The sequence below is a fragment of the Micropterus salmoides genome, unplaced genomic scaffold, assembly GCF_014851395.1.
Source record: "Micropterus salmoides isolate LMB-PRFRI ecotype aquatic unplaced genomic scaffold, ASM1485139v1 Ms_hic_scaffold_21, whole genome shotgun sequence".
NCBI lineage: Eukaryota > Metazoa > Chordata > Actinopteri > Centrarchiformes > Centrarchidae > Micropterus > Micropterus salmoides.
Genome location: NW_024041262.1, coordinates 20448998 through 20476602, shown reverse-complemented (window position 1 = coordinate 20476602; position 27605 = coordinate 20448998). Strand labels below are relative to the sequence as shown.

Below are 27605 nucleotides of genomic sequence, written 5' to 3'. Positions count from 1 at the left end.
AGGACAGCAGTAACAAGCAGTCAATACTTCCTTCCTCCAATGCTGTCTGAAAGAGAAAGTGCAGACTTTGGTTTTGAAGAAGTGACAGTGGAATACGTTAAGATTGTTTTTCCATGAGAGGTAAGGAAAGGATCATATATTTCTCTCTTCAATTCAAGGGAAACAATTAAGAAAACTCTGCTGAAATCATTTGAACATAACATCAAACACTCAATTAAGTTCTAACACAGTTTAGAAATAAAAAAAATGTAGGGATCAAGGTATGGGGCTTTGAACTGGGGATGTTGGAGTAGTTGTGCATCGATGGCAATCTTATTTTTCTCTCTCTCTCGCTCTTTTTCAGAGAGAATAAAAAAGGTAATCTGGCTTTGCAGTGCAGCTGTGGCGCTTAGCTTAAATGAAAATCTGGGAAGTGTGCAAATCCCGACTTTGATCTGCAGTTTCGGCAATGTGATGTACTCCTCCCTTCCCCTAAACTCTAATTCCTCGGCATGTTTCCCTTTCTCCGAGGTGTGTCTCCGCAATCCAAATTGTGCTGCCTTAATGGAGCTTGCAAAAGAAATTCTCCCATCTTTCCTATTTTATCTTGTTTTCTCTCCCTCCCTTGTCTATCTCATCCATTTCTTCTGCAAGTGTCCTTAATTCTCCTTTTTAACTTGCCTCACAGTCTATACCCCTTCATGAGCAACTGATGAGGGGGAAGAAGAGACTTATGGAAATGGGAAGAGGTGGAAATAAAGAGAAACAGAATAAGAGTGGGGTGGAAGCCAAGAAATAAACAGAAAACAGTGGTGGCCAGACAACAGACGAGAGAGAGGAAGGAAAGCAATGTCAAAAAGAAACAGTGATGGGAGCAGCACAAGGGTCACACTGCTGGAAGAGACAGCAAATGCAGAAAGAAGCAGTTGGCTACAGCAACAGTATGTCTGCCCAATACTGAAGAAGTGGACCAGTGGGACTGTTAGGCCCTCACTGTCTCCCTCCCATCCCTTTCTCTCTCACGCCTGGTTGGCTGCATTGTTCAGTCAGGTACAGCCATGTGTCACATCCACTCAAATGTCGTAGGAACAAGGGGAAGCCAATGAATCTGGCATACACTGAGAAGGCGGGATAATGGGCGTAGGATGGTTGTGCCTATATGGGGGTGGATCCGATGTGACAACACTCCAGACACCTCTGCGGTGTGTTTATAATAGCTTGTTAACAAGATGAGGGAGCTGAGCAGCCTAAAAGTGGTGCTGGAAATTTACAGACACACGGCGCAACTGAGCCCCATTTTCACCAGAAACGCCAGATGTTGTTGACAAAAGAGAGAATGAAATAAGCGGCGGTCTTATTGAAATGAAGCAAAGTTAAAAACAACCATGGCAACAATATCAATCTAATGAGAATGCTGAGTGGAACAGCTGTCCGGGTTGATAACACCACGAATGATATGCAGGTAGATCTTTCACCCTGCCAGCATCTGTCCCTCCCTAGTCAGTCCTTGATACAAAGGCAACCAAACAGAGTGTGGGCATACTGTGTACTCTGCAGGCAGTCAAACACACACACACACACACACACACACACACACACACACACACAAAAACCCTCTCTCTCTGAATCTATCTATCATCCATCCTTTTTATTCATCAATTTGGGCCCATTCATTTGTGTTTCACCTGCATGCTGTGTGGATACTTACAGGCCACCTGTACTTCAGTGCGTCTCTGTAGAAGGGCTCCCACCCGATTCCTCACTATGCAGCGGTAGAAGCCAGCATGGGAGCGGTCCAATGAAGGGATTAGGTACCTTTAATAAGCACAGACACACAGAAGACACGGATGACGATTCTCTTAAATCGCAATAAACTGGTAAACTAATTAAAACAAAAGTAGAAATCAAAAGGGTACTTATGTAAGTGCACAAACACGGGGCATCTGCAAATTTGTAAGCATGAACGTGAAAAGGCACAAAATTGCACTCACACACAAACTTAAGACCATCTAATAGAGGAACAAGGGCACAGAGGACAACGGAGCTTAGCTGTTGTTTATTCCAATGATAATGATGCTCAAGAGGCTAACCCAGCTACCACAGAGAAGCCTTCCCCCAAGACACACGCACGTACATAGGCCGGCACAGGCAACAAACACTTGCTTTAAATTTCTTTTATGCAAACACAAACATATTCACAAACCCCCCTGGGACAAAGGTTGAAGCTGTATGTCTCCAGCAGTTGACACTCTTCCACATGACCTTGACTTCAGTGTCCAGCTGTGGTGGCAGTACTGCCTCCCTGCCATGTGGAGGCAGCGTAACATAAAGCTGCTCTGTGTCAGGAACTGTACTGTGTTTACTAACTACTGACTTGATGCATGTTGTATCTTGAGCCACATCTGGTGATGTCAATACTGGCTCTCATTTATTTTGCAAACCCTCCTCTAAAATTATAATACATACGCATTTTCATCTTAAATTGCTATACTATAAATTACAGTAAAGATATGGCAATGATTTTAAGTAGCCATTCAAATTGCCATCTCTAAAGTCAACAGCACCGGGATATAAAATGTATTTATTTTATTTTGAGATATTCAAGTTATTTATTTGAGAGATCAGGGATCCAGACATCTCTAAACACCAGGCATCAACTCTTTAACAGCCTTCCAATAACTAATAAATGGTGGTGCAGTGGGAGATACGTGGAGCGGCCAACTGTTAAAGTGGTTGTACAGACAGTCTCTAATGGCACATTAAATGGCAGCACAACATGCAGAAGTTGTGAATTAGCCTACAGCGAGTTGGACATGTTTTATTCGAATCACTCTTGCGGAACACATTCTTGTCAAAATAAATACTTCTTGTGGGAGGTGAAACAGTTGCCACTAGTATGGGTGCTTGCCATCTTTGCTGTCACATTCCCACAGAATATGTGCTGAAGAGTGGTTAGTGCACTGCCAGGCATAAAGTCTGAGTGTAGCCTTCAGTGATACGCAGTTGTGGAAATGGCCATGTTTTACTGGAGGAACGATACTCAGGTGGGTTTGAGGTGGGGTTCACCAGAAAATTAGGATAATCAGTAAAGATATTTTTCCATTGACAGATTTTTTTATAAACAATTTCTTACTAGTTTTAGTCATTAACATGAGAGCTACATAAAAAATAACTTACTATAGTTACTTAAAGGCATCGTAAATTATTGTTATCCAATACACTTTTTGTTAAATTCAATGAATATTTCCTCACGGTTTGCTAGCTCTCTGTTTAGTGTGCTGTGAAAAAAAACAGCCCTGGTTCTGTAAATGGAAAGTGCAAAGGAAGTTGTGAACCTTGCCACACAACCAATTGTTCCAACCAATCAGCAACAGTTAGTGCTTGTGCTCAGGAGTGATGGGGGCAGTGGGAGAGAGACTTCTCTACACCAGCACATTCAAATGTGCTGGACTCTAGGCATTGTCAAGAAGGAGAGATGGCTGAGAAACAGCCAAAGAAGAAGTCAGGAAAAAAAGCTATATGACTAGGCAAGGGTGAAGGCATTTCAACGCAAGAGAAATTAGTAATAAATAAACCCAGGGGGGGTTTATTTGTCTGGCAGTTGAGTTCAAATATCAGTCCTATCATACTAGTACTCTGATTTGTTCTTTATCAGTACTCTTATCGGTTCTTTTTAATTACCAAAAGTGCTTTAAAAAAATAATCCATTCAGAACAGGATTAGAAAGTGATATTTTAAATGACTAAATGTTGTTTCAAGGGCAGTAATGTTTACAACATATGTTGACATTAACAGATTCTAAAAGAATTAATCGTTTTTCACACGTTTTTACAGAATGCAGATGGCTAAAGAGAAAATAAGCAAGATGAATGATTTTTCTTTCTGAGAGGCTGTGTAAAATTAGCTAATCAAACACATAGTTTTTTGAAGGAAACCTTAAACTATTTTATCAGACCTGCCAACAGAGAACGAGACTATCTTTTTAAGTCTTTTGACCAGGCTGACATCCTGAAAGTAGGACCAGGTATCTATATGTCTTCAAGGTTGTTCAGAGTAATGTTACTTGTTGTTACACTGATCAAATATATACATACTGATGGGTGACAAATTAAAGAAAAATCCCCAACACTTAACTTTAATGTGCTGTATATTCTGTCATTTGGTGTTTTGATGATGGTGGTAGAGAGCACCAAACTCATACTTATTAAAGTGTGAACATTGACATTCTTTTGGTTATCCTCTCTGTTCAGGTTTTTCTTTGGATTTATTACCAGTCTGTATGTGTTATTTACAGTATGTGTCAGGAAACACAATTCCTGGCCACATTTCAACCTGCAAAATCACTGACCCATTCATAGCAGCCACCAGTTTGTTTTGCTTTAACACTCACAAGAAAAGGGGACATTGACACATAGCTTGTTCGTAGCCTGGTTACTGACGTCTGAAATTCAAATAGTTCTGGTGTTGTGCTCATTGACATTTATTTCTCCCAGTTGGAGACACAACTGCACGTTGTACAGGGAATGAAGAACGGGAATGTCTTCATCCTATATAGCATAACTACATCCATCCAACAAAAAAATGGCGACAAAAAAGTGTGGATGAAATTGACAGCTGCACAAATATGGAAGTTGATTAACAGAAATAACAACTCTTGAATATGCACATTTCTAAAACTTGTGTGAAAAAATCTGATAATTGATCCTAGCAACAACAGTTTCCGTGTCAAAGGAAAATGGATACACCATTTAGTACTAATTGTTTAGGGAAAAACCAAACAAGACAATTCCCCTTCCCGAACTGCAGTCTTCCAACATGAACATGCTATCAGGCTCAATGTATACAGTGAATCCAAATTGGAAATTCAGTTTGATTATTAGGCTAATAAGCTAGATTATGAATGTCAGCATAAAGCAAAGTTTCACCTTTGTTATTTTGATACCTTGAAAACATCTAGAAAGCTGCGTTTGGGCTGTGGAAGTGGCTGCTAACAAATGGAAGTAGTGCTACAATAACAAATGGTTGGGTGTGGGGGAAGGCTGTTAATATCTATAACAAAAAATGAAGCGGTATCAAACCTCATTAGCAGCAGCGTCAGTTGGACCTGAAGGACTAAATGAGTTTTAGCCCAAAGTCTGTTAAGGCTTAATCAACTAATCAGGAGGCTCTATTAATGATGTGTGACTCTTTTCATATTTTCCATCAGCTAAATTAGTACAATTATGCACATGTGTTATGCGTAGATAGAAGGGAGATGGAAAAAAAGTTAAAATGTTAGTCACATCAGTGTTTGGGTGGAGAAAAAGCAAACGTTAAGAGAGATAGCTGACAGGTGGTGTTGGTGATCCAAGTTTAACCTCGCTGAGGCCTACCGAGAATTTATCCCAGAGCCAGAACCTTCAGGGTGACTTTGGACAGTATTTTCACTCTCTCCCTCTTTTGCTCTGTCCCTTATATAATGAATACAATTAACCTTTGCGGAGCTGTGCGCGTTGGCAGCAGGTTGGGGGAGTCAGCGGGGGCTCACTGTGTTGGACAGAGATTGATTGATGTTCCTGTGGTCAGCGCACTCTGTCAGATCCCCTTTAATTAGCCCCACTCAGGAGAAATGATTAGCTGGAGGAGTGGCAGGGAGACGGATAGAGGGACCTGAGAAAGAGGGAGGAATAGGTACGAAGTGGGTTGGAGTAGGAGTAACGAAGGGAGCGTGGAGAGGATGAAAGAATGGAAAGACCAAAAGACAGAAAAAGAGGGAGGGAAAGATGACAGGATATAAGGGGATGATTGGCAAAACTATCATCCCTGATTGAAGATGGCTGCAGTGCACTTTATAGTGAGTGGTCCCATAATAACATCAAACCTGTGCCGCCCAAGGTTAACTCCAATAACATTTTACCTAAATTGCTAGTTATACAGTAAGATTATAAACCCCCACGTCATGAGGACATTGTAATTATACACTGACTGCATGACAGTAAATCATGATACATCATAAAGCATCATAAATCTGGAATGAGCCGCTAATGACACACATCTAAAATAACTAGCATCAATGCCTTTAAATATTTTAATTAGAATTTAAAAAGATGTTTCTTGCCGTTTGGGTTTATGTTATTTCTCTGCTAAACACGGCAAATGATTTGCAACGACGATCTAAAAATGTCTTTTACATCACGTCACGCAACAATTATTTTGCAAGTCATAATAAAAGCAGATGCATAGCACAGTGTGTCATGGCTCACTTGTAATGATGTTTTTATTCTCACTGAATTGTTTGGAGCTTATGAAAAGGTCATCACCCCCTTATTACAGTTTGATGTCACTTTACTTTCGGTAATGAGTTCACTTAAACCATTGTGGAACACTTGTAAGACCTCGACAGCTTGCTTGTACATTCAGTCCCATATTAATAAAGGCAGTAACAGCAGCAAATTATTACTTTTGACTGCCTAATTACTTATTTGTTTGAGGGATCATGATGGATTGATGTGTGCTATTATTCTAATAGGATCATTATATGCTTGTGCTGTCATATCATGATTAAAAATATCCATCACAGAAAGCAACAAGACAAGCAAAATGTTACCATGTGACAAATACATCGACACACAATCGAACATACACATTTCCAGTTCTTCACTGAGCTACAGGTGACAAGCAGCTCCTCATCATCCAAAGCAAATCAATAATGTACAATATATTTCTGATGAGATGTCCTTTGAAAGTGTACTGAATCAAGTCTTGAGATCATCTCATGAATGATAAAGCATGGGATTCTTCATTCTGATCTTGTTTTCTCTTCTTAATACCCACCACATACAACACATGACATGTAATGGGACTCCTGGCTTAAGTGACTGGAAATCAATAGTGGGTAATTCGTCTACAGGCCCAGAGGGACAGCCTCCACATGTTTAATGTTTTCTAAAGATAAACCATATGGACAACAGTAATGGAGACAATTTACACAATCTTTTGTCGACTGTTTTCCCAGTCCATTTTATACATTAAAATGTCTGTTCTATCATTTTGTTCTTGGTATAATTTGCCAGCCTTGATCCCTATAAAAGGCAATTTCCCTTGAGCTGCATAGCCTACAGTTCTTGAAGCAGTGAGGCATCTCTGATGGCCAATGCTGGTTTGGTGTTGCATGTTCACATATGATATTAAAGTTGAGTGAATACATAGGCACACAGGACTACACACAAACATGTGACAAGTAAACGTCCATGCATCTGCTTGGGTGAGGGCTGGGTTAGTGGGTACATAATTGTGTACAACATATCAAAAGTTGTCATCAAGTGCTCTGCCATATTTTGACGTTCAGAGCCTTTTGATCAGATAATTATAGAATTTCATATTCAAAATTATCCATCCCAAATCTCTGATGCATGTGAAGACTTCATTAGAACACTTCTCTGTCCATTCTGTGACATTATGGTGTATTGCAACTACTCTGTGTGTGTGTGTGTGTGTGTGTGTGTGTGTGTGTGTGGGGGGGTCTGTTTGAATCAGAGAGAAGCCTGCAGACACAAGCAGCCCTGCCAGCCCCCTTTGAATGTAGGTCAGCACTAAACGTTTGGGAACCTCACCAGAATGTTTCTGTCATACCATATCAGACTGTAGGCACAACATTATGCAAAACCATACCATACTGTGTTGACACAGCCATAAGTATGATACTCCTAACAGTTGAAGGAAACATTAAATACACACATTATACATGCTGGTGAACAGTACATCCTTAAGTATTCACAGCATCAGAGAAAAATTCCTTAATATGAACGGCTAAACATTCTGTCCAAATGTAATCAGATGTCCTTGTTTTTATACCGAAGTGTTTCATAAGGCTGTGGATCACCCATTAGAAAAAATGACCGTACCCGCCCTTACACAAACTCATTAAGACAAACATACACAAACACAGTCAATGTGTGCATAATAAAACAAATGCTGTCTGTTTTTTTCTCTCTCACTTGCACTTTCTGACTCACTCTGCAACAGAAAACAAGGTGTGAGCGAGTGCAACGGTGGAGAGAGAAAGGTGATAAAAAAAATCTATTGTCTCTGGGGGTGGATGAGAATGCCAGGGAGATAGAAAATGGACGTTTTTTAGTTACAGAGGGAAATCCATTAAGGTCATACAGAGAGAAATGCTGCCTGGCTGGCTCTGTCCAAGCCCTGCTGGTCCCTGACATGATGCAGTTCAAGTACAGACCCAAGTGCAGGCAAGTTTTCTGCCTGTAACTGGATGTTACTGCTACTCTTTCTTGTTCGCAAGAATATTGCTGATCTTATTAGGACTAATAGTGACAAAATGAGCAAGGACAACAAAATCAAATTTTTCAAATAATCTCATTGAATCAATCAATTAGTTGAAACACAGTTGAATAATACATGATGAATTTGTGTTGCTTGTGTATTGGAAAGTCTGTCAGCATTCTGCAAAAGTCAACCTATCCATTTTTTTTCCTAGAAAATTATAGAACATGACTATAAACATATACGCAGGCAGTTTTTCAAGGATACTTTCATCCAGTGAATTTGCTCTACATGATATTTATTTTATTAACTTATATTATCCACAATGTAAAGAGTATTGACAGCGTCATGGCAAGGCCTTTAAGAGATGGAATTAGAGCAGATGTGGAGGAAATGGATATAGATTAAGTAGATAAAGAGTGTTACAAATTGGCTCAACAAAAATTATTTATTTGAATTTAACTTAAGTTAATTCAAAATTATTGGATGCTTTGTTTAGTCTGATTTTAATCAACAAGCACCTTAACCCTCCTCCTGATCTATACATACACATAGGACATACAGCTGGTTGCAACTTGCTAACAAGCTTACTGTTTTGTCTGTGTGTTTAAGTTATTTATGGACAATACAAAAAGAAATGAAGACATTTTAACAGTCTCTAATTTGCTTCGGGAGGACTCTGCTCTTTGAGGATTTTGGGATTGTTGATGACAAATTACTGTTCATGGCAGCCAAAATCAGATGAAAATAATGGTGGTTTTTGCTTTCAACATAATTTGGTTTCTATTCTTGCTGTGATTATAAAAAACATCATTACCAATTGTAACCAGTAAACTTTCAAAAAAAACAGAACAAGGGAACAATACAGAATACTGTGTTTAAAGTTAAGTTATATTTATTCATTAAATTAAATGATTTGAAACTCAATCATGTGTATCACATCATCAGAATATTTGTTGGTGTGTGGGGTCTAAAAGCAGATATCCTTTTGCACACACAAACACACAGAGGGCTACTTTGCCCCCTGCTTCCCTTCATCTCCATCTAGTTAGCAAGCTGAGCTCATCATCTCGTCCCCCAGACACGGAATAATATTGCATTGAACTTGTGTTAATTTGTTCAGAGCCACCATGAAATTATATCTGTTAAAAAAACTATGGATGCTTGGTGGTAGTTTACGTATGAGTGGATTAAACTGAGGCAGACATGATGAACAACGAGGGAGGATGAAAGAGAGATCAAGAGTGTGGAAAGAGGTGGTAAGATGGAGTTATTTTCAGGAAATACATGACTGCAATTTAACCTAGCTGTATATATCTACCTATAGTTCATGTCTAACACTTGAAAACATGTATGACTGGCCTATTTCACACCATTTTGCAGTGACCAGCCATTACTGGAGAGACTGAAGTGACACACTAATATGATAGCTGTCAAAATGTTAATCTCATTTTCTTTTGGGGCGGAGTTTTTTGTGTCTTAATTGGGAAAGGCAGAGTTGACCAAGAAAGCACTTCTTTTGTTGCGACTGTATTGTTGGGAAAACACATTTTCACTCCTCAAAATTGTCAACAAGGGACAGTAAGTACACAGAGATGGAAAATCAATCTGCATGAACTCCTGCTGTGACAGTTGATTAGATTACATCTACTTTTTCCCTGTGTTTGTTAAGTCCTTGAAGACTTTTTTTCATTACAATATGAAAATTGTGGAAAGTTTACTATTCCCTAAGGAAACAGAGGCCACACTCCACCAACCCAGCCAAGAACCAATTGACAAACAAAAATGACTCTTGAGGTTTGATTAATTATTAACTCATTTAATTAAGTTTCTGGGTTAATTGGCAGACTGGTTGCGTGCCAGGTAAACGCCCTTGAGGTTTTGGTCATGTGATAGGAAGCTGTGGTGCTATGCTGTGTATTTATAGACCAATTGATCTACCAAAGCATTGTGTGCTGGAGAATCCACTGGCTGATGGGTTCAAAACCCCTTAATTGTACTGGATATAATCTTCAATCTTAATTAACTTGAATTTTAATTTGGAGATAAATCCGTTAAATGATTATTTGGGAACAATAATTGGGAACAGGTTTCTTGCAAATGGTGTGGCTGGTTGGCATCCCAATACTATGCAGGTGATGTTGCTGTTATGTGACAGCAGTCAATGCTGAGCCTGTTTAGTCCCAAGTGTGGCCCTCCCCGCAGCAGATCTTTGAAACTCTGCCACTCTCTTACCTCTCTCTCTCTCTCACACACACACACACACACCTAAATGTTGAATAGTAATGCAAGCACAGACACACCTTGCAGTATTGATCGGCTGCCAGAGGACACAAGGTCAAGTCACATGGTGTCGATATTTAAAGTAGCACTCAACACTGGGGACCTCTACCGTAACCTTATTAATATGGGGATCTGCTCTGCTCAAATACTCTCCTGGCACAAAGAAAGGCCAAGTTGAAGAATGAGGAGGACTGCATTAAGACTCACAAACAACACACAATAATACCCTTTCACATGCAAAAAGTTTCCGAACTACACAGAGAAATAAATGGATACACTGTATGTTAACGGATGCTGCACTTGCCCTCTGAGACAGTATCTTTACTTCCTCTATTTGAGTATTGTCATTGTGTATTTCCTGTTGAAAAGAGGTTAGGGTGGTGCATAACACAGTGATGGTTTATTCTGAAATGTAAACCAATGGGATCTGAGTTAATAACATAAAGACTGTTTGATTTGATACAAGAAATTTGATAGTGTTTAGGTTTATGTCTTTTTGTGTTTCACTATTAATAATACCCACAGTTCACTTTATTTCAACAGCAACAGGGTATGTTGCAGCATGCGCCAATCGAGGCAATCCAATCTTGCCTAGCCAACTTAGCTGACACAATAATAAGAGAATTACGAGGCTGCTGCCTCTGTGAAATTTGGTCCTGCCTCCAACTTTCAACAAAACTCTTCTAATCTATTTTCTAACAAGCGTTGCACTTTGTGCCATTTCTGTCACTGCGATTGCTGCATTACGCTGATGTGGTGACGCTGTATTGTAGTCAGCACAGTGCAGCAGGAAAGACGCTGCCAAAGAGAAAGAAAAGAGCTGTCTGATTGGCTGAACTTCAGGGCGTTGGGCGCGACAGTGTTCATGCTGGTAATGTGTTTTTTATATCGCCAGCAGACGTTTAAAAATGCAGTTGCAAATGGCAGCCTGTGTTTGTGAATGCTGTCCTATGCGCCTCTACATGTGAGTGAATGCCTGAGCACTGCAAAACAAGTGTGTTTTCAAGAAAATGTCACATTTGCTGCAAATCTGTGTCCATTTCTCTTAAATCAAGTCTTAAATCATGCTTTTATACAGTATGCACTCACACATGCAGAATCTTGCGCAGCTTTGTGCCTGACTACTTGTTTAATCACCCATTCTATCGCTTAATCACTCAACCAATAACACAGTCAAAGGGGCCCTGAGGCTCCAACAGTTAGTGTTATTCTCAAGTACAGTCCATTCTGATCAATTGTTATAGCATCTGTGTGTCACTTGCCCTTCCTACCCTCCTGTTCCCACTCTGGTCTTATCTGTCTCCAGAGATTGTCAGGGGAAAAGCCCAACTCCATCAACAAGGCTGATGCTGCTTGTATGTTCACCCTCTGCTGTTTTCAGATACGCACTCTTTCACATATTAACACAACAGTTCAGCAAAGATCAGCAAAGCGTGTGTCAACAACTTTCCTTTGAATCCTCTAGTGCTTCATTTACACTGCTGTATCCACACACACATGCACACAGAAACACTTGGTGCAGACACACTGCTCTCTGAGATAAGAGCGATGTTTGCCATACTACAGATCTTCCAGTTACCATTAAAGACGGTTTATCGCCTGCCCTAACTCTCATTCACGCCTTTTGCTTGTGTGCTGTCTCTCTAGAGAGAGTGATGGAGGTCAAAGAGCCACAAGAGGAAAGGAAAAAGCCAGGAACAAATAAGACATAGAAAGAGAAACAAAACAGCAATAGCTATTTCTTTTGGGGTGGCTGTGGCTCAGAAGGTAGAGCTGGTCTAACACTAATCAAAAGTTAGGTAGTTCGTTCCCCCGCTTTTCTTGTCTGCTAGTCTTGTCTTTGGGCAAGATACTGAACATCAAATTGCTCCCAATGGCTGTGCTGTGAGAGTGTACGTGAAAATATTAGTGTCTGTTTCTGATGAGCAGTTGGCACTTCGCATAGCATTATTGTGTGAACAGGGTGAATGTGACATGTATTGTAAAGTGCTTTGAGTGGTTGGAAGACTACAGAGATGCTATATAAGTACAGTCCATTTACTATTTTATTTAGTAGGCTATTCCATTATGAAACTATAACTGGCTGTGTTTAAAAAATGTACATGCAGAATACTATCCTGCCCTACAGGGACCAATAGCAATAACTACAAGAAAGGTAAATATAAAGAAAAGGGGTTTGAGCCTTAACTTTGCCTTAATTTTACATGTCTATGTTTTTAGGCAGCATATTTTCTCTAAAAATAAATTTTACAAAACAGCTACGAAATTCTGATATGCCTTTGGACAATCTGAATAGAATGCACATATTTCTGGTCCATTAGAACTCAAATTTTTTTTGATGTTACATTTAGGTGTAGAGTGTTCAAGCATGTCCTAGTAGTTGCTTTTAAGACTGCTGTCCATATATACTTATATGCAGGGTACAGAATACTAGTATAATAAATAATAATTTGTGTGTTTAAATATGTCATTTCAAGGTAGCCACCAAATCACCAAAATTTCATACTGTAGGAAAATGTGAGACAATTTTGCTTTAGCTAAGGCTACCTCACCAGCTAGTTTTACCTCGAGGATTTGTTTGTATATTTCAAATCAAGTTCAAATCTTAATAAAAAATGCTGCATGAACATTAAAGACTTATTTGTCTCTGCACATTCAGGCCATAATAAAGTCAGATTGCAGTAATTGCTATGCCGCAGTTTGGCAAGAATTTTAGCTAGTTTAGTCTAAAATGTCAAAAAGAGAGATACTGGTATGAGCAACATTTTAAATACAAATATGCATACTGCATTTTGGCTTTGTAATTGTACTGGTGCAAATTTGGCAGCTTTCTGACCAAATTAAATTTCATGTCCCATATCAGTATTAGAACAGACCGACACATACGGGTACTTTGTAACATAGAATAGAAAACCGAAGATCCTATAGATGCAATTTGACGTGTGTTTGGATTACAATTTTGACAAGCTTGTTTGCATTCATTCTGTGTTAAACAAACCTTTGTTCTATCGTCAGTCACCAGCATCATTTTGCTATTTACCACACAGCCAGTGATTCACATTCTTCTTTGTTCTACAACCTGCGTAGCTGCAACAGTTTTCTGCATTTTCCTGTTTCTCTTGTTATGTGAAATGTAATTCTTTCCCGCAAAAGTGAGTGCGGCATTGGCACTTGATGACTCGATGCTTGCCTGGTCTATACATCCCTTTCACTTTTTATTCTCTCCTCTTTCTTAATCCAGTTTTTGTCCTTACCTGTACTCCAGTGAGAAGCGGGTCAGCTCTGTCCTGTTGTGGATCCATTTGAACTCCAGTGGCCAGCTTCCCTCAGCCATACAGGTGAGAACCAGCCTGTTACGTTCCAGATGGAGTTGGCTACGCACCGGCTCTGTCTTGAAGTAGGGAGGCACATCATCTGCAAAGAATAAAGAGCAGTTTGGAATTTAACTTTTGCATTTTTTAATGAGACATCTTGCTGCTAAACCAAGCCAACTGAAAATACCTCAAAAGCATCCGAATAAAGAACGCCCACTCTTAAATCCAACACACATCCATGAACCTGAAGGCACAAAAGTGCACATGGAAATAAAGACTAAAAGAATGAATAAGCGTAAGCTTTATGGATAAGGGAGAGAAAAGCTAATTTATTTTATGTGAACTTATCTTTCCTCCTGATAAGTAGACATAGATGAGGAACAGACATCTAGTTGTCAAACTACTGAAAAAAAAAAACATTTGAATGGGAAGACTTCAACAAAGAGGCAACTGCAATTGATGCTTGTATTTATCTGACTGTAACAGATTGTAGATGGTCAGATGCTAGGATCTCACCTAAGAGAAAGCAAACTCTGCTGTGTTTGATTATCACTGGCATGTAAACACCAAGCTGCCACACTCCAGATGGAAAACCCCTTTTGAACGTGTCCCATTTGGAGTTCCCTAATCTCATGTGAGGCACTTTTGCTTGTGTTGGGTGATCTTAACTTGCTCTGGGAGTGTCAGTGATGTCTAGCTAACAGGGAAGAGGAAGCAGAGGCATCAAGTCATGAAGGATTTCTCCTGCAGCTCCTGCTCAACATATTGTGTGTCAGTAACTCATTGGCACAGCATACCACTTTCCTCCAAGCTAGACAGAGCAGACAGGAGAAAAGGTAAGGCTGAGGAGGAGGCATGAAATCTTTTCACCATTCGTTTGCCTCCACTCCGTTTCGCTTTGTCTTTCACTCTTTCTGTGTTTCTTGAACACGCTCTGTTGAGTGTGAAGGAATGGATTGAGGAAGACCAGTAAGAACCGCTTCACAGGGTGATGCACATACTGAACATGGCAACAGACACACTGATTTTTATGTCTCAATCATGAAGCCTCACACACAAACTGTCAAGGTCCCTTGTGGTTCTAATATCTCACCCTTGATAAATGACGCAAAAATGGAGAGCTTACTTCATAATCATTGTAAATATAGAACACATTAATTGGATGGTTGAATAATATAATTATCAAATTGACTGATAATCAGGCTTTGAAATTAAACTGTCAAAATGATCTATAGTGCTGATATTTTGTTCTTCAATTTTGCCTCGACAAATCCACTGGAGGTAGACTGATAAGAGGAGGAATAAGGAAGAAAATAGGGGATGGAAGTAAAATAGAGTGAGAGACCAAAGATGATTTACAAGCTTTTCATGTTCACTCACAGATTCAGATTTACCACTGAGGTTTCTGAAAGTATACACTTAATTTGATGAAAAGATTTCTTTTGAGGTTACACTACTAATATACGCATAGTATGCATAGTATCTTATCATGGTGGTAACACAACGTGGTAAATCATCCTAATTTCCAGTTATAAATGCTCTAATTTAAACATATTAGTCATCAACTAATACATTCTTTTTTATTCTGTTTGTTCTGTAATATTTAATCTACCCTCATTGAGGGTTAACATCTCTCAGTAACATCTCTCAGTATAATGTAATACAGTTCAACAGCACCACTGACTACAGCCTCCAGAATGACCATAAAGTTGAATCAACACCTATCTAAAACAATTACAATAAAACTGAACATCATAACCTTCATGAAGGTTGGATTTATTGTATAAAACAGTGTTTGTTTTAGGTAGGCGTTTTTAATAAGCCAGGGAGCTGACTGTATAGTTATACTACGTATTGAGGATTTAAATGTTATTTTAAGTTAGGTTGAGGAAAAATATGTCAAACTCAAAAGCAGAAATTCTTTTGCATTTACAAAACAGAAACGCAGAGATATAAAACACTGTCCACATAATGAGGAAAATCAAGAGAAATTACAAGCATATAAACATTACTTGTTTGCATTTCAAAAGTGTATGAACAATCTTCATAAGTTGATAATTAATATTCGTAAATTCTAGCACCTTCTTGATGCATATTTATAAACAGCACTTTGGTCTGACTTTTGAGAACCTGAGTGCGGTGCCCGCCAGTAGGCTGTCATGGATAAATATTTATAACAAAACCAAGAAGACAGAGGAGACTCAATAAAGCACCACGCAGTATTGATCTGTCAGATTCAACTCACTACCTAGCATTTTCAAGTTTGAAATTGTGCCCCTTGCCATCCTAACTGCGGTGTGTTCTGTTAAAATCTGATCCTTTAAGCTCGACAAACATGAAGAAAGTCTCCACACAGCATAAAGCATAAAAAGCAGAGCCAAAATACATACACAGCTAATCAGAAAGTCACACTGCGAAGTGAAGTCTCCGTCAGTGCAAAGAAAGAATACACAATGGACCAGAAGAAAAAACAAAACTTAGGTTAAGTGATATGAGAAATTAATGACTGGAAATGATATATGAGAGAGCAGTATGGCAGACATAGGGCTTAACAGATGTAAAATAGAGATAACATGTAAAAGACTGGGGTTCCTTTAGAGTTGGAGTGCCTGGGCATCTCCCAAAACAGTGTGGGTTAATTTCATGCCTGGTACAGAAAAAGATAGGCTGCAAAAATGAGGGTGATTGAGATGTGAAATTGTGATTTGAGATGGCCGAGACTAATTGTTCCCCAGCGATGTACGCTTTGCTTTTATCTACGATGGAGAGATAAAACAGAATAAGCGTGGAGGCAGAAGAAAGAGGGTGGCAGGGAAAGAGTGGAAAAAGACAGACAGCGATGCAGTGAGAGGGAGAGAAGGGAATGCAAACAAAATGTGTCAAGCAGGCATACCGTAGCATCTATACACAGATACTCACTCACCCACAGGAAGGTGTGAGGCCAAAGCAAACATTGATCACTGATGAGTATCTCCAGTAGTCCCTCTCATTAGGAAATTCATGAGAGCTCATCAGTGATATCTAACCGTGGATCACATGCAGTAGGAGAAAAACATTTTGGGGACATGCACTAACATAATGGCTTAAGGCTGCAACTAATGAATATTTTCATTAATGATTAATATGCCAATTATTTTTTTCATTAATAAATTAATTACTTATTCTATAAAAGTGAAAACACTGGAAAAAATACTACTAATAATAATAAAAACAACAATGGGTCAAATCCATATATTCCAAGGGTCCTGTGTTTCCATATTGTCCAGCTCTGTTCCCTTAATAGAACACGTGAGACACACTTTACATCGGTCTTCCTAGCTAGTTACACATATTTAATAATATCATAATATAATTTCAATTTCAAATTATTGTTTGAAAGAGGAGACTCATACAATCAAAATAAGTCACAAGTAAACTTGTGAAATAATGTTGTACCATTCCTTCTTGTTCTGTTGTTCTTCTGTTCTGAGTTGGACGAGCCTTGTGTCAAGTTTTGAGCAAGTGTATTTATGTAATTTCAACATACTGACCCAGGGAAACATTTTATTCAACACACTGATCCACTGAACATTTGACATATGAAAAAAACATTACTAAGAACATAAAACCCTTTGAAAGGTAGTCATATTATGAGGGTATTGGGCTGGTGAATATAGGTCCCTGGGAGCACCAGTCAAATGACTATACAACCAGTGATGAACCCATGGAGAATTATCACAAAACAAAGCAGTGTCCCTCAGCTCTGCAGAGCTTTTTAGCTTCTTTCAGCTTGCTGGTGAACATAGTGGAGCATAGCATAGCAGACACATGAACAGACCTCGTACAGTGATAAAACACAACATAAAACATTACATCTTACAACAAGTGCACTAATAACTAGCTTAATGCCAGCAACATATAAAACACTCTGTGACGCGAGAGGTCTCCAGTAACTTAAACTGAGTTTCGACCAAAGGAACTATACCCCAGAACTAGGAACACTATAAAGATCCTGGAACTACATTTAGACCCTGGTCCCTCTGGTGGAAACGCAGTGAGTTCCTCCAGAGCTCTGCCGGTACGGCTGTGAATTTGCTACGCGCTTCGCACGCTGCATGAAGGTGTTATATGTCATTTCCTGTGTCCCCTTTGTGGCGCTACATAGCACTTGGCGCTATGACTATAAATGTATTGGCACGTAGATGTGTTCAGGGCGGAACAGTTCTCAAGCACGTAAAGTTTTGTTCAGATGTGAGCATATACACTGAAGTTACAACAACTTCCTGTGTCATGGCAAAGAGTTGATCTTTGACGCCACGCCGCGGACACCCCGATTGACGAAAACTCACAGATAGCACAACTTTTCATCGGTCAGGTCGTGCTCGACCTGACTGAGGGACTGCCCGGTCCCCGCAACATAACCTGCGGCAACTTCTTCACTTCCTACAAGCTCGGACAGCAGCTCCTCAAGAGGAACCTGACCATGTTTGGAACAGTCAGAAATAACAAACCCGAGCCTTCGCCTGCGTTGCTCGTCACCAAGGGCATAGCATTGTTTCTTCAAAGTTCGCCTTCATGGGCACCACCTCTCTAGTCTCTTATGTGCCCAAGAACAATAAGAACGTGCTGCTGATGAGCACGCTGCCTCCGCCTACGCAGTCCCAACGCACGGACAGCCCTGTGGGAATGATCAGCGATCTCCGCGACAGGAAGCTCGAGCTCGTACTACGATACAGTAGTATCAAAGGCCGCGTGGATAACCTGGACAAGGTGATCACCATGTACAGCTACAGGAAGATGACCGCACGCTGGACCTTGGTAGTCTTCCACAACATCCTCAACGTGTCCGCGTACAATGCGATATTAGGGAGATTAACCCGGGGTGGCTGCCCGGAAATTGGAACAAGAGGAGGTTGTACCTTGAGCAGCTGGGTAACACGCTTGTAACCGAAGACTCCACTGCGCTGGTCAGAACAGTTCGCGAGTCCGGATCACCGAGGACAACAACAACTTCCTACCGCGCCAGCCGCACGCAGAGCATAAGCAGAAGACAATCAGCCACATGATCATCAATTCCCGAACCGTCACGTGGCTACAGCCTCACGTGGGGTATCAGCACTGGAAGCCAGCAAGAGGAAGAGGTGTCAGATATCCCATCCGAAGAAGGACAGCAAAACGCACACTGTCTGCCGCGGGTGCATGAAATATGTCTGCAAAAGCTGCGTGCACCGTACTGTCCAGAGTGTGATTACATGCGCGGGTAGTAATCATGGGGACATTATGGCCCGGAGGACACAGAATGTGTACACAACAGTATGTCAGGGTGTTGTGGTGGTTGAGCAGGTTGGACCCAAACGCAGGACACAGAGCAAGCAAGTGCAGTTCAAAGAAGGTTTAATTCCAACAAACAAAAGCAAGCACACTGACAACGGAGTGGCGGATACCATAATCCAAAATAACAGAGTCCAAATAAACAGGTGATCCAACAGAAATCCAAATCCGGGGAAACAGCGTGACACGACTAGTAACGCTGGCTGGCAGGACAACACACAGCAACATGGGACAGAGCGTCTACACACTACAATGACCGGACCAAGACTGAGGTAAACAAACAAACAATATATACACACAGGGTTACCGAGCTGGGAGGAGACACACAGGTGAGGGACATGAGGCTGACGAGACACAGGCAGACATAGAGATAACTGAGGGAACAGACGGAACACTTAACAGGCAGACATGGGGCAAAATAACAACCAAAGAAAAACACAGACCAGGAGTAAACACTTGAACACTTGACATGAACTGATGTACAGGACGAAAAACTAAGACACAGAACTTGGAACTTGGAACTAAGATACGAGACAAGACAGATACTAAGTAACTTAAAGATGCAGATTAATAATAATAATCACAGGACTAAGAACTAACTAAACAAGACTACACAGAGAAACACAGAACCAACAACGTACTTAAACATGAAAGACATGAACACAAAACCACACTCCTAACACAGTAAGGCATGGTCTGTTTTTCATGGTCAAGCAAAGCCTATAGTTTTTCATTATATTCCAATCAAATCTGAAGTTCATTTATAAATTTTGCTCATGGATAGTGGTTACAAATAATGATGCTTGTGCATCGCTTTGTATGGCATATAGGGCAATAGCCTACATGAGCTGGTTAATTTGCCTAATCTTTGCAGGTCTTTAGACCACAGTGGAAACACACACAACAGTAGGCTGAAGGAACCTTTTTAGTTCCTTGAAAAGAGATCTGGGGACTTAAAAGTCCAGTACTTTTGGTCGAAAAGCGGCTTTAGCTAGCTTACATGCGACCAAGTTAGCCAGTAACGCTCAACAATGTACAAGTCAAAATGCACACTTTTTTTTGTAATGAACAAAAATGAAGTAGTACAAATTATTAACAACATGTATTTAAAGTTCAGAGTGATTTTTACATGGCAGTTACATTAAATCCCCCCCCTACTGTAGCCATGAGGCATTACCAGCAGATTGACGCACAATTAACCCACACAGACGACAGATCAGCCTTTTGCATCACTGGATACATACCCTTTAAACGTACTAGCTATTAGCTACATAACTGCAACAACAATAAACTATTTGTCCTAAAAATGAAATACTGTAATAACATGCAACAAGTATGAAATCATCTTTTCTGAAACTTCAGTCATTTTTATTCCCAGGGAATTATTCTTGTCACACAACCAGAAGGAGTTTTAATGTCTAACATGAAGTTGACTACACTTCTGAGGGAATCATGATTGAGGGTATCAGAAGGAGATGGGAAATTGAGAATTTAATCTCCTATAGACACATACCAACCATTGCAGATTTGACCATCACATAACTGCAGCGCATACTGTAAACTACAAATAACCATTGGTAAATGAGGCTTAGGTAACATACTGTATCACCTGTCACCTATGCCACTGCCATGACATGAAAAGCAGTCACACCCACAGTGACCAATTAATTCTTATGCACTTCCAATTCATGTGAACACAAAATCAAACCCAACCCTACTTAAGCTTCCACAATGCGACTGTGTGCTTTCTGTGCAATACAAAGCAATTATTGTGTGATAGGGGCCCCTCATTTGCATAAAGCACAGCTCATGCCAGAGGATGCTCCCTGGAGCCACGGCCCAGGTCGACTCAAAGCTGGGGCATGTTAGTATGTGTCTGTGTGTGTGTGTGTACGTGCAGGTTAGTGTGTCAGACAGCCGCTCACAACCCAGTCTGAAGCACACAGTCAATTAAATCAGCTCTCTCATTAATGAGAACAGTGCCAGGTACAAATGCCTGCCCTGGGGTGAGAATTCATAATTGAGAAGAACTTGGAGAATTCATTTCTAAAATAACAAGAGCTATAGTAGGGGACATTTCTTCTATTTTCCTCCAAATACTCAGCTTAAAAAGATCTAAACAACCCTTTAAATTCTTCTTACCACCATCATCATCACCATCTTTAGGCTCTACTATCACACATAATGGAAATATATATATATATACATATTTTTCAAAGACTGCACACAAGAAGCTTGGAACATGTTTAAATGAAAATAATTAAGCAAACTATACTTCAATCATGTTACTACAGCATTTGAACCATGAAATCTTCACTTTCATATGTTCAGTGTTGCTTTCGGACTTATGGTGATTCATTTTAGATGACTGATTTATGGTATTTTTGCATGATAATGTACTATGACCTCGGACAAAGGTTGTTTTACTTAGGATCATCTCTGGATTTCCTTTCATGATGCACAAAAACACATTGGAATGAAGGTAATGCAGGCTGAATAGTAGGCATGCTGAAATAATTTCACCAGTGTATCTTGTCCATTATCATGGACATATCCTCTTATAATTTTCATATAAATGCACCTAGGTTCTTCTCAATATAAACACTCGCCAGCTCGGCAGATGACAGTTTTCTGAGCTTTAGTGAGCCTAATGCAAACCATATGGCTGATTTTTCATAGATAAGTCAGGCAGTTGATGCAGACACAGGCTACTTTCCAGTTCCCAGAAAGCGGTGGTGCTTTGGTGGCAGCCATGAGTAGCAACCTCCCTCCTAGCTCAATCCTCAGGGGCCCGGTGCTCCCAGACACAGCATACATATTTCAGCTGCAGCCTAGGGGCCCCACACATACAGACAAACAAACACACGCACACCGGTGTATGATTATACTTTTTACACTTTATCAAAACTTACTCAATGGTGTTGGCAGCCACAGCCAACTAGACATTTACCCTTAATGTGTAATGAATGTGTTTGGATTTGAATGAGTGTTTATATGTATGTGGATGTCTGTTTGGATCTACATGTGATTTGTTAATGTCTACATGCTTTGTGCGTATGTGTAATTTTTTGATGGCAGGTGTCTGGATGTGTGTGTTTGTGATGGTGATGAGGATGGAGGTTTGCTGGTGGTCTAACTGAGCTGCTAATGGCCCCGCTGGGTGTGAAAATCTGTTCTACTGTCTGTCTTTATTTAGCACACTGGTCTGGCCCTCTTGCTGAGTATGTTCGTGTGTGCATCTGTGTGTATGCAGGACTGAAAATGGAGGCGCTCCAAAATGTGCTAGTGTATGTATATCAGCACAGAACGGTAGAGTTTGTGTGTGCATCTGTATGTGTGTGTGTGTAAGAGTGGTTTGGCAGACATGTGTGTGTGTTTGTGCTGACTGATATGTTACTCATCCCTATGAGACACTCAAACCACGGCCAGCTGCTGATTTCCACTAGCCTGTGTCCATGCACAGGACACACATATATGGCACACATATTATACAGAACCAATCAGCTGTTCACTATTCTGTTCACACACATTGTAACGCATGCATACACATCCATGTGCCCAAATACATATCTTGTCCTAGCACACAGCATTTGGCACGTCTCCATGCATATTACTGATGGCCTTTTTTGTTCCATTCATGGCTCAGTGACGCCTCCTCCTCCTCGCCTGCAGCACTGCATTTCCCATGAGGCCATGCTGCCAGCCACTCTGTACTCTTGCAAGTCTTCCAGTGCTGCAGGTCCAAAGACCCCTGCTCTGTCATGGAGACTGACTCTCAGTGGGCAGGAGATGATGACCCGGCAGAGGTCAGATGTTCATTACTGAGTATTTTTTATTCATTTGCCATTCGTATTTATTAATTTTTTGGTATAAGATTTGAAATGGTGATATTTCAGCTTGTAATACATGCCACATCCAACATACATTAGATATGATCTTGCCATGGTGTTGATATTTCCATTCTTGTCGTTGACATCATATTTCTATCCTCTACTTTGTTCTCATCTCCTCAGGTGTAGGGATAAGACAGCAGTGTCTGACCACAATCAATCAGAGTAGCTCAAACATTAAAAGTGTCTACCTCTTTAAACAGCCTGGGCAAAGAGGGACGGCAGTCATAAATCTATGAGCTAACCTTTAGCAACGACAGGCTAAGCCCTCAGCTTGCATGCTTACCTTTATCACTTACCCTACAGCAATCCTTTCCCCACCTCCAATAATGACTTGCAAAGCTAGACTAAGCAGCTAATGCTGTGAAACAGAGGTACACAAAGAAAAAAGTTTTAATACACAGGTGTGGGAAAGATTATGTAGTATAAAAATGAAAGAAAATAAGATTTAATTTATTCAGATACATGGTTCTCCATTGCTGTTACTTTTGTGTAATTGCCTTTCTTCCACACGCAAATTTGTGTGCGCATGTGTTAAGAAATGTGTGTGTGTGTCTGGTTTAATTTCCCACAAGATCCAGAAAGAAAAATCTCCTTAGTACTGGAGTGTGGAGCACAGTACACTGAGCATATTATGCTATTATGTTTATGGAGGCAAATCAATTCAGTATTATGGGACACAATAAAGCTGAGGAGCATCTCATGTGTCAGGATCATATGGCTGAAAATCCTGCAGGAAACATCGCTGCAGATATCCTTTGCTATGCTCCACTGAGGTCCTTGTACACTAAAACAGGCAGGATTTAAACCCCTATCTTCTATTCAAAATTAAATGCACTGTTAGATTTATATTAAATTCATGTCAGAAGATATTTTTACATCAGGTAAAGTAAATACTTGGTAATTTTAAAATAGTAAAACTGTAAGAGGAATGTTAGGCTTTACTATATGGTGTTATGAAAGACTTAGACTCTTGCTTAGATACAAACAGTGCTGTATAAGAACCTAAGTGCAGTCAGAGGAAATAAATGAACAAACACGCAGTCGACACACACACAACTATACGAAACAGTGTGCATCAGTGACCTGACTAACCCACGGCTCAGGGATGGGGTGTTTCTGCAGTCCACCCCTGGCCTGCTGAAAAATTAACGCTGTGGAACAATGTTCTTCAGTGCTCAATAATGTATGGGCAGGTTACAGCAGGGGAATCATAGACAGAGGAAGAGAAAAGAGGTGCCTACTTTTCCTATCCTTCACTTCCTCCGTAGACTACAGCGACTGGAGTCAGCGGACATGCACGCAAGCACATACACACACAGACACACATATACACACACAGGTGTTGTAAACAAGGTGTTTGCCAGCGTGTCAGTTGAACTTCATAATTGCCCATATGTGCACCACTGCTTATCGAGCTAAGTTTATAGTTCAATGTGAGAATAAACTGAAGAGTGTTGCTCATGTGATGATGACACAAAATAACACATTTCTCACGCGTCACCAATAATAAGAATTTCAGTCAGTCAAATGACATGGAACGGAATTTATTATTATCGGAAGCCAATATTATTGGTGCATACTCTCCGCAAATACAACACAATTTGAAGAGATGCCAAATAGCTATTCCCCTGTGAAATCCACCAGACTCCCTTGACAAAAAAAAGTAGTATTACCTCTCTAGTGTACTGCTGCCTCGATCGGTTAGTTTATGTCATTGTGTGACTTTGTTGTTTTCAACGCTTTAAAACACCAAAGTCACACAATAACACAAACAAACAAAAACAACAACCGACCGAGGAAGAGGTAGACAAGCAACTCCTGTATTTTGTGAAGTAAAATAACTATTCATCGTCAAGGGAGTCTGGTGGCTTGGATGAGAGCAATATGGCGACTGTTTCTAGTTAAAAACTCTTCAAAAAAAGGTATATCAGACCCACAATTTCAGACAATCTGTCAGACACACAATAATCTGAGCTTTTTTAGTGGCAAAAACAAGCACTTCAGTGGACATAATTTGACGGGGCGCAATTATCCGCAAGGATTGCGTTGAAGCTCTGTTTCGCTCCTGCTCGCTGCAGTGTGATTGCTCAATACTGGACCAATTTCAAAAACTGTCATCCCAATTAGTCACACAGACACAAAAACATGGGAAAATAAGGTCCAGGTTAAAAGATACCGTAGTTACCCTTTAATCAGTGCCTAATGGTGGATGCAGCGGTGTTGCACCAGCAGAAGAAGAGCAGGCAGAGTGGGCATTGCCTTGTTGCAAAGGGTGTTTGATATATACTGCACAGACAACTCCAGCTGTCTGACTCAAATGGCTTTCCACATAAAAGTTCAAAGGATGGAATACCTAATGTTGAAACAAAGTTATTAAGATTAGTGCTTCATATCCAGTAATACAATTTCGTAATCAACTATGGCAGTGGTTTGTAGTAATCAATATGCCTCCTTCGAATATCATGCTGTCTTGGTGTCCGCTCCGGTAAAGCTCTCTGCGATTGTCATCTTCTGTCCACCAGGACAAGTGGGTAACTTTGTGGACGAGCTAGACACACTGCTGTCTTCAATCCCAGATCATGAGCATCCGTTACTTGTCCTCGAAGACATGAACATTCACCTGGAAAAACTCAACAGACTTCCTGTCTCGGATTCAGTCATGGGTTCTCAGCCCCCTGACCCACAAAGCTGCTTTTCATTCATTTCACGGTATGCCAACAGGACCAGCCCATTGTTCCAGCACCGTTTGTCTCACACCGCCGCAACCTCTGTACCTGTCTCCCACTCACTTTACCTCAGTGGTAGCATCCGCTCTACCTTCCCTCAGCACATTTTCCTCACTCGAGGTCAATGATGCTGCACAATCTCTTTGCTCTACACAAGCTCGTGCCTGGATAGCCGTTGCCCTCTATCTATAAGATGCCAAAGAGTTGCCCCTCTATAAGCCTGCCCGCCCAAACCAGTCCCATCCATGGCTAACTGATACCATCCGTGGGCTCCGTATTGATCTCAGAGCCGCTGAAAGAAAATGGCGAAAAACCAAACACCCTGCCGACCTTAAGGGCTACCAACTGCTCCTATCCTCCTTCTCAAAAAGCATCAGTGCTGCCAAAACTGCATTCTATAATGACAGAATTAGCAGTGCCACTGACTCAAGGAAATTATTTTCCACTTTTAAAATGCTACTAAATCCACCTCCACCACCCACAAACTTGTCTGCTGATACCTTTGCTGCCTTCTTCACAGGCAAAGTGGCGGCTACAACTAGCCAATTCTCTAAATCTCTCAAAATCAACCATTCTATTCCCGCCCCGGTCAGCTCCCACTGAACACGGCACAGAAAACACGGCACAGGAAAACCTATCATGTAGCAGTCTTTATACATGTCTCCCTCCATCTCCCTTGGGAAATGGCACAAAAGGCTCAACACCAAGGCTAATATGTAGCAGTCCTACTACATCTGTTCCTCTGCCCTCCCAGGTCAATGGCACTTCACTCTCCTCGTTTACTCCTCTCACGGAAAACGAAGTATCAGAACTCCTGCCCCTAGCCGTCCCACTACATGCCCACTGGCCCGATTCCTACAAATCTCCTCCAAGCCAAATCTCCTACTGTGGTCCCGGCAGTCACTTATGTGATAAATACTTCTCTGACTTCAGGAACCTCCCTGACCACTTTCAAAAGGGCTCTGGTTACACCCTTGCTTAAAAAGCCCTCACTCGACCCAACTCAAGTTGAGAACTATCACCCAGTTTCTCTTCTACCATTTCTATCCAAAACTATCAAACAGACAGTCTTCAAACAGCTCTCAGAATTCCTCTCACGGAATGACCTCCTAGATCCATATCAGTCTGGTTTTAAGAGTGGCCACTCTACTGAAACGGCTCTTTTGTCTGTAACATAAGCCCGAAGGTCAGCTAAAGCTGCAGTCCAATCCTTGGTTCTTATCCTGCTTGACCTATCAGCTGCCTTTGACACAGTCAATCACATGATCCTCCTATCCGTACTCTCAACAATGGGCATCTCGAGTAAAGCACTCCTGTGGTTCGAATCCTACCTTTTGGGGTGTTCCTACAATGTTTTGTGGCAAGGACAATTATCCTCCTCCCACTGCCTCTCCACAGGGGTACCCCAAGTCTCAGTGCTAGGGCTTCTTCTCTTCTCAGTTTACACCACCTCACTGGGGCCGTTCATTCGCTCGCACGGCTTTTCTTACCACTGCTACGCTGACGATGCGCAACTCTACCTATCCTTCCCACCAGATGACCCTACCGTCTCGGCGTGGATCACAGACTGTCTCTCGGACATATCTGCATGGATGAAGGCTTACCACCCTCAACAAAACCTCTCTAAGACTGAACTCTTGGTCATTCCAGCCAAGCAATCTATCCACCATAACATCAAACTACAAATTGGCTCCTCAACCATCACTCCAACCAGGGTGGTGAGAAACGTGGGTGTCATGATTGATGACCAGCTGTCCTTTTCAGACCATGTTGCTGCTGTCTCTCGGTCATGCCGCTTTGCTCTATGTAACATGAGGAAAATCAAGCCCTACCTCACT

The 27605-nt window shown here is 40.9% G+C and overlaps 1 protein-coding gene across 4 annotated transcripts in view; it reads right to left on the bottom strand.

Moving 5' to 3' along the window:
• The window catches only part of sdk2b (sidekick cell adhesion molecule 2b), a 272687-nt gene that overhangs the window by 59972 nt on the left and 185110 nt on the right, over positions 1–27605 (bottom strand). For all 4 annotated transcript variants that reach the window (XM_038735898.1, XM_038735900.1, XM_038735899.1 and 1 more), the window contains exons 2-3: positions 13779–13938; positions 1688–1794 (exon numbers count right to left, since the gene is read on the bottom strand). In XM_038735898.1, the coding sequence (XP_038591826.1) occupies positions 1688–1794; positions 13779–13938 (267 nt within the window). The remainder of the gene's footprint in view (positions 1–1687; positions 1795–13778; positions 13939–27605) is intronic.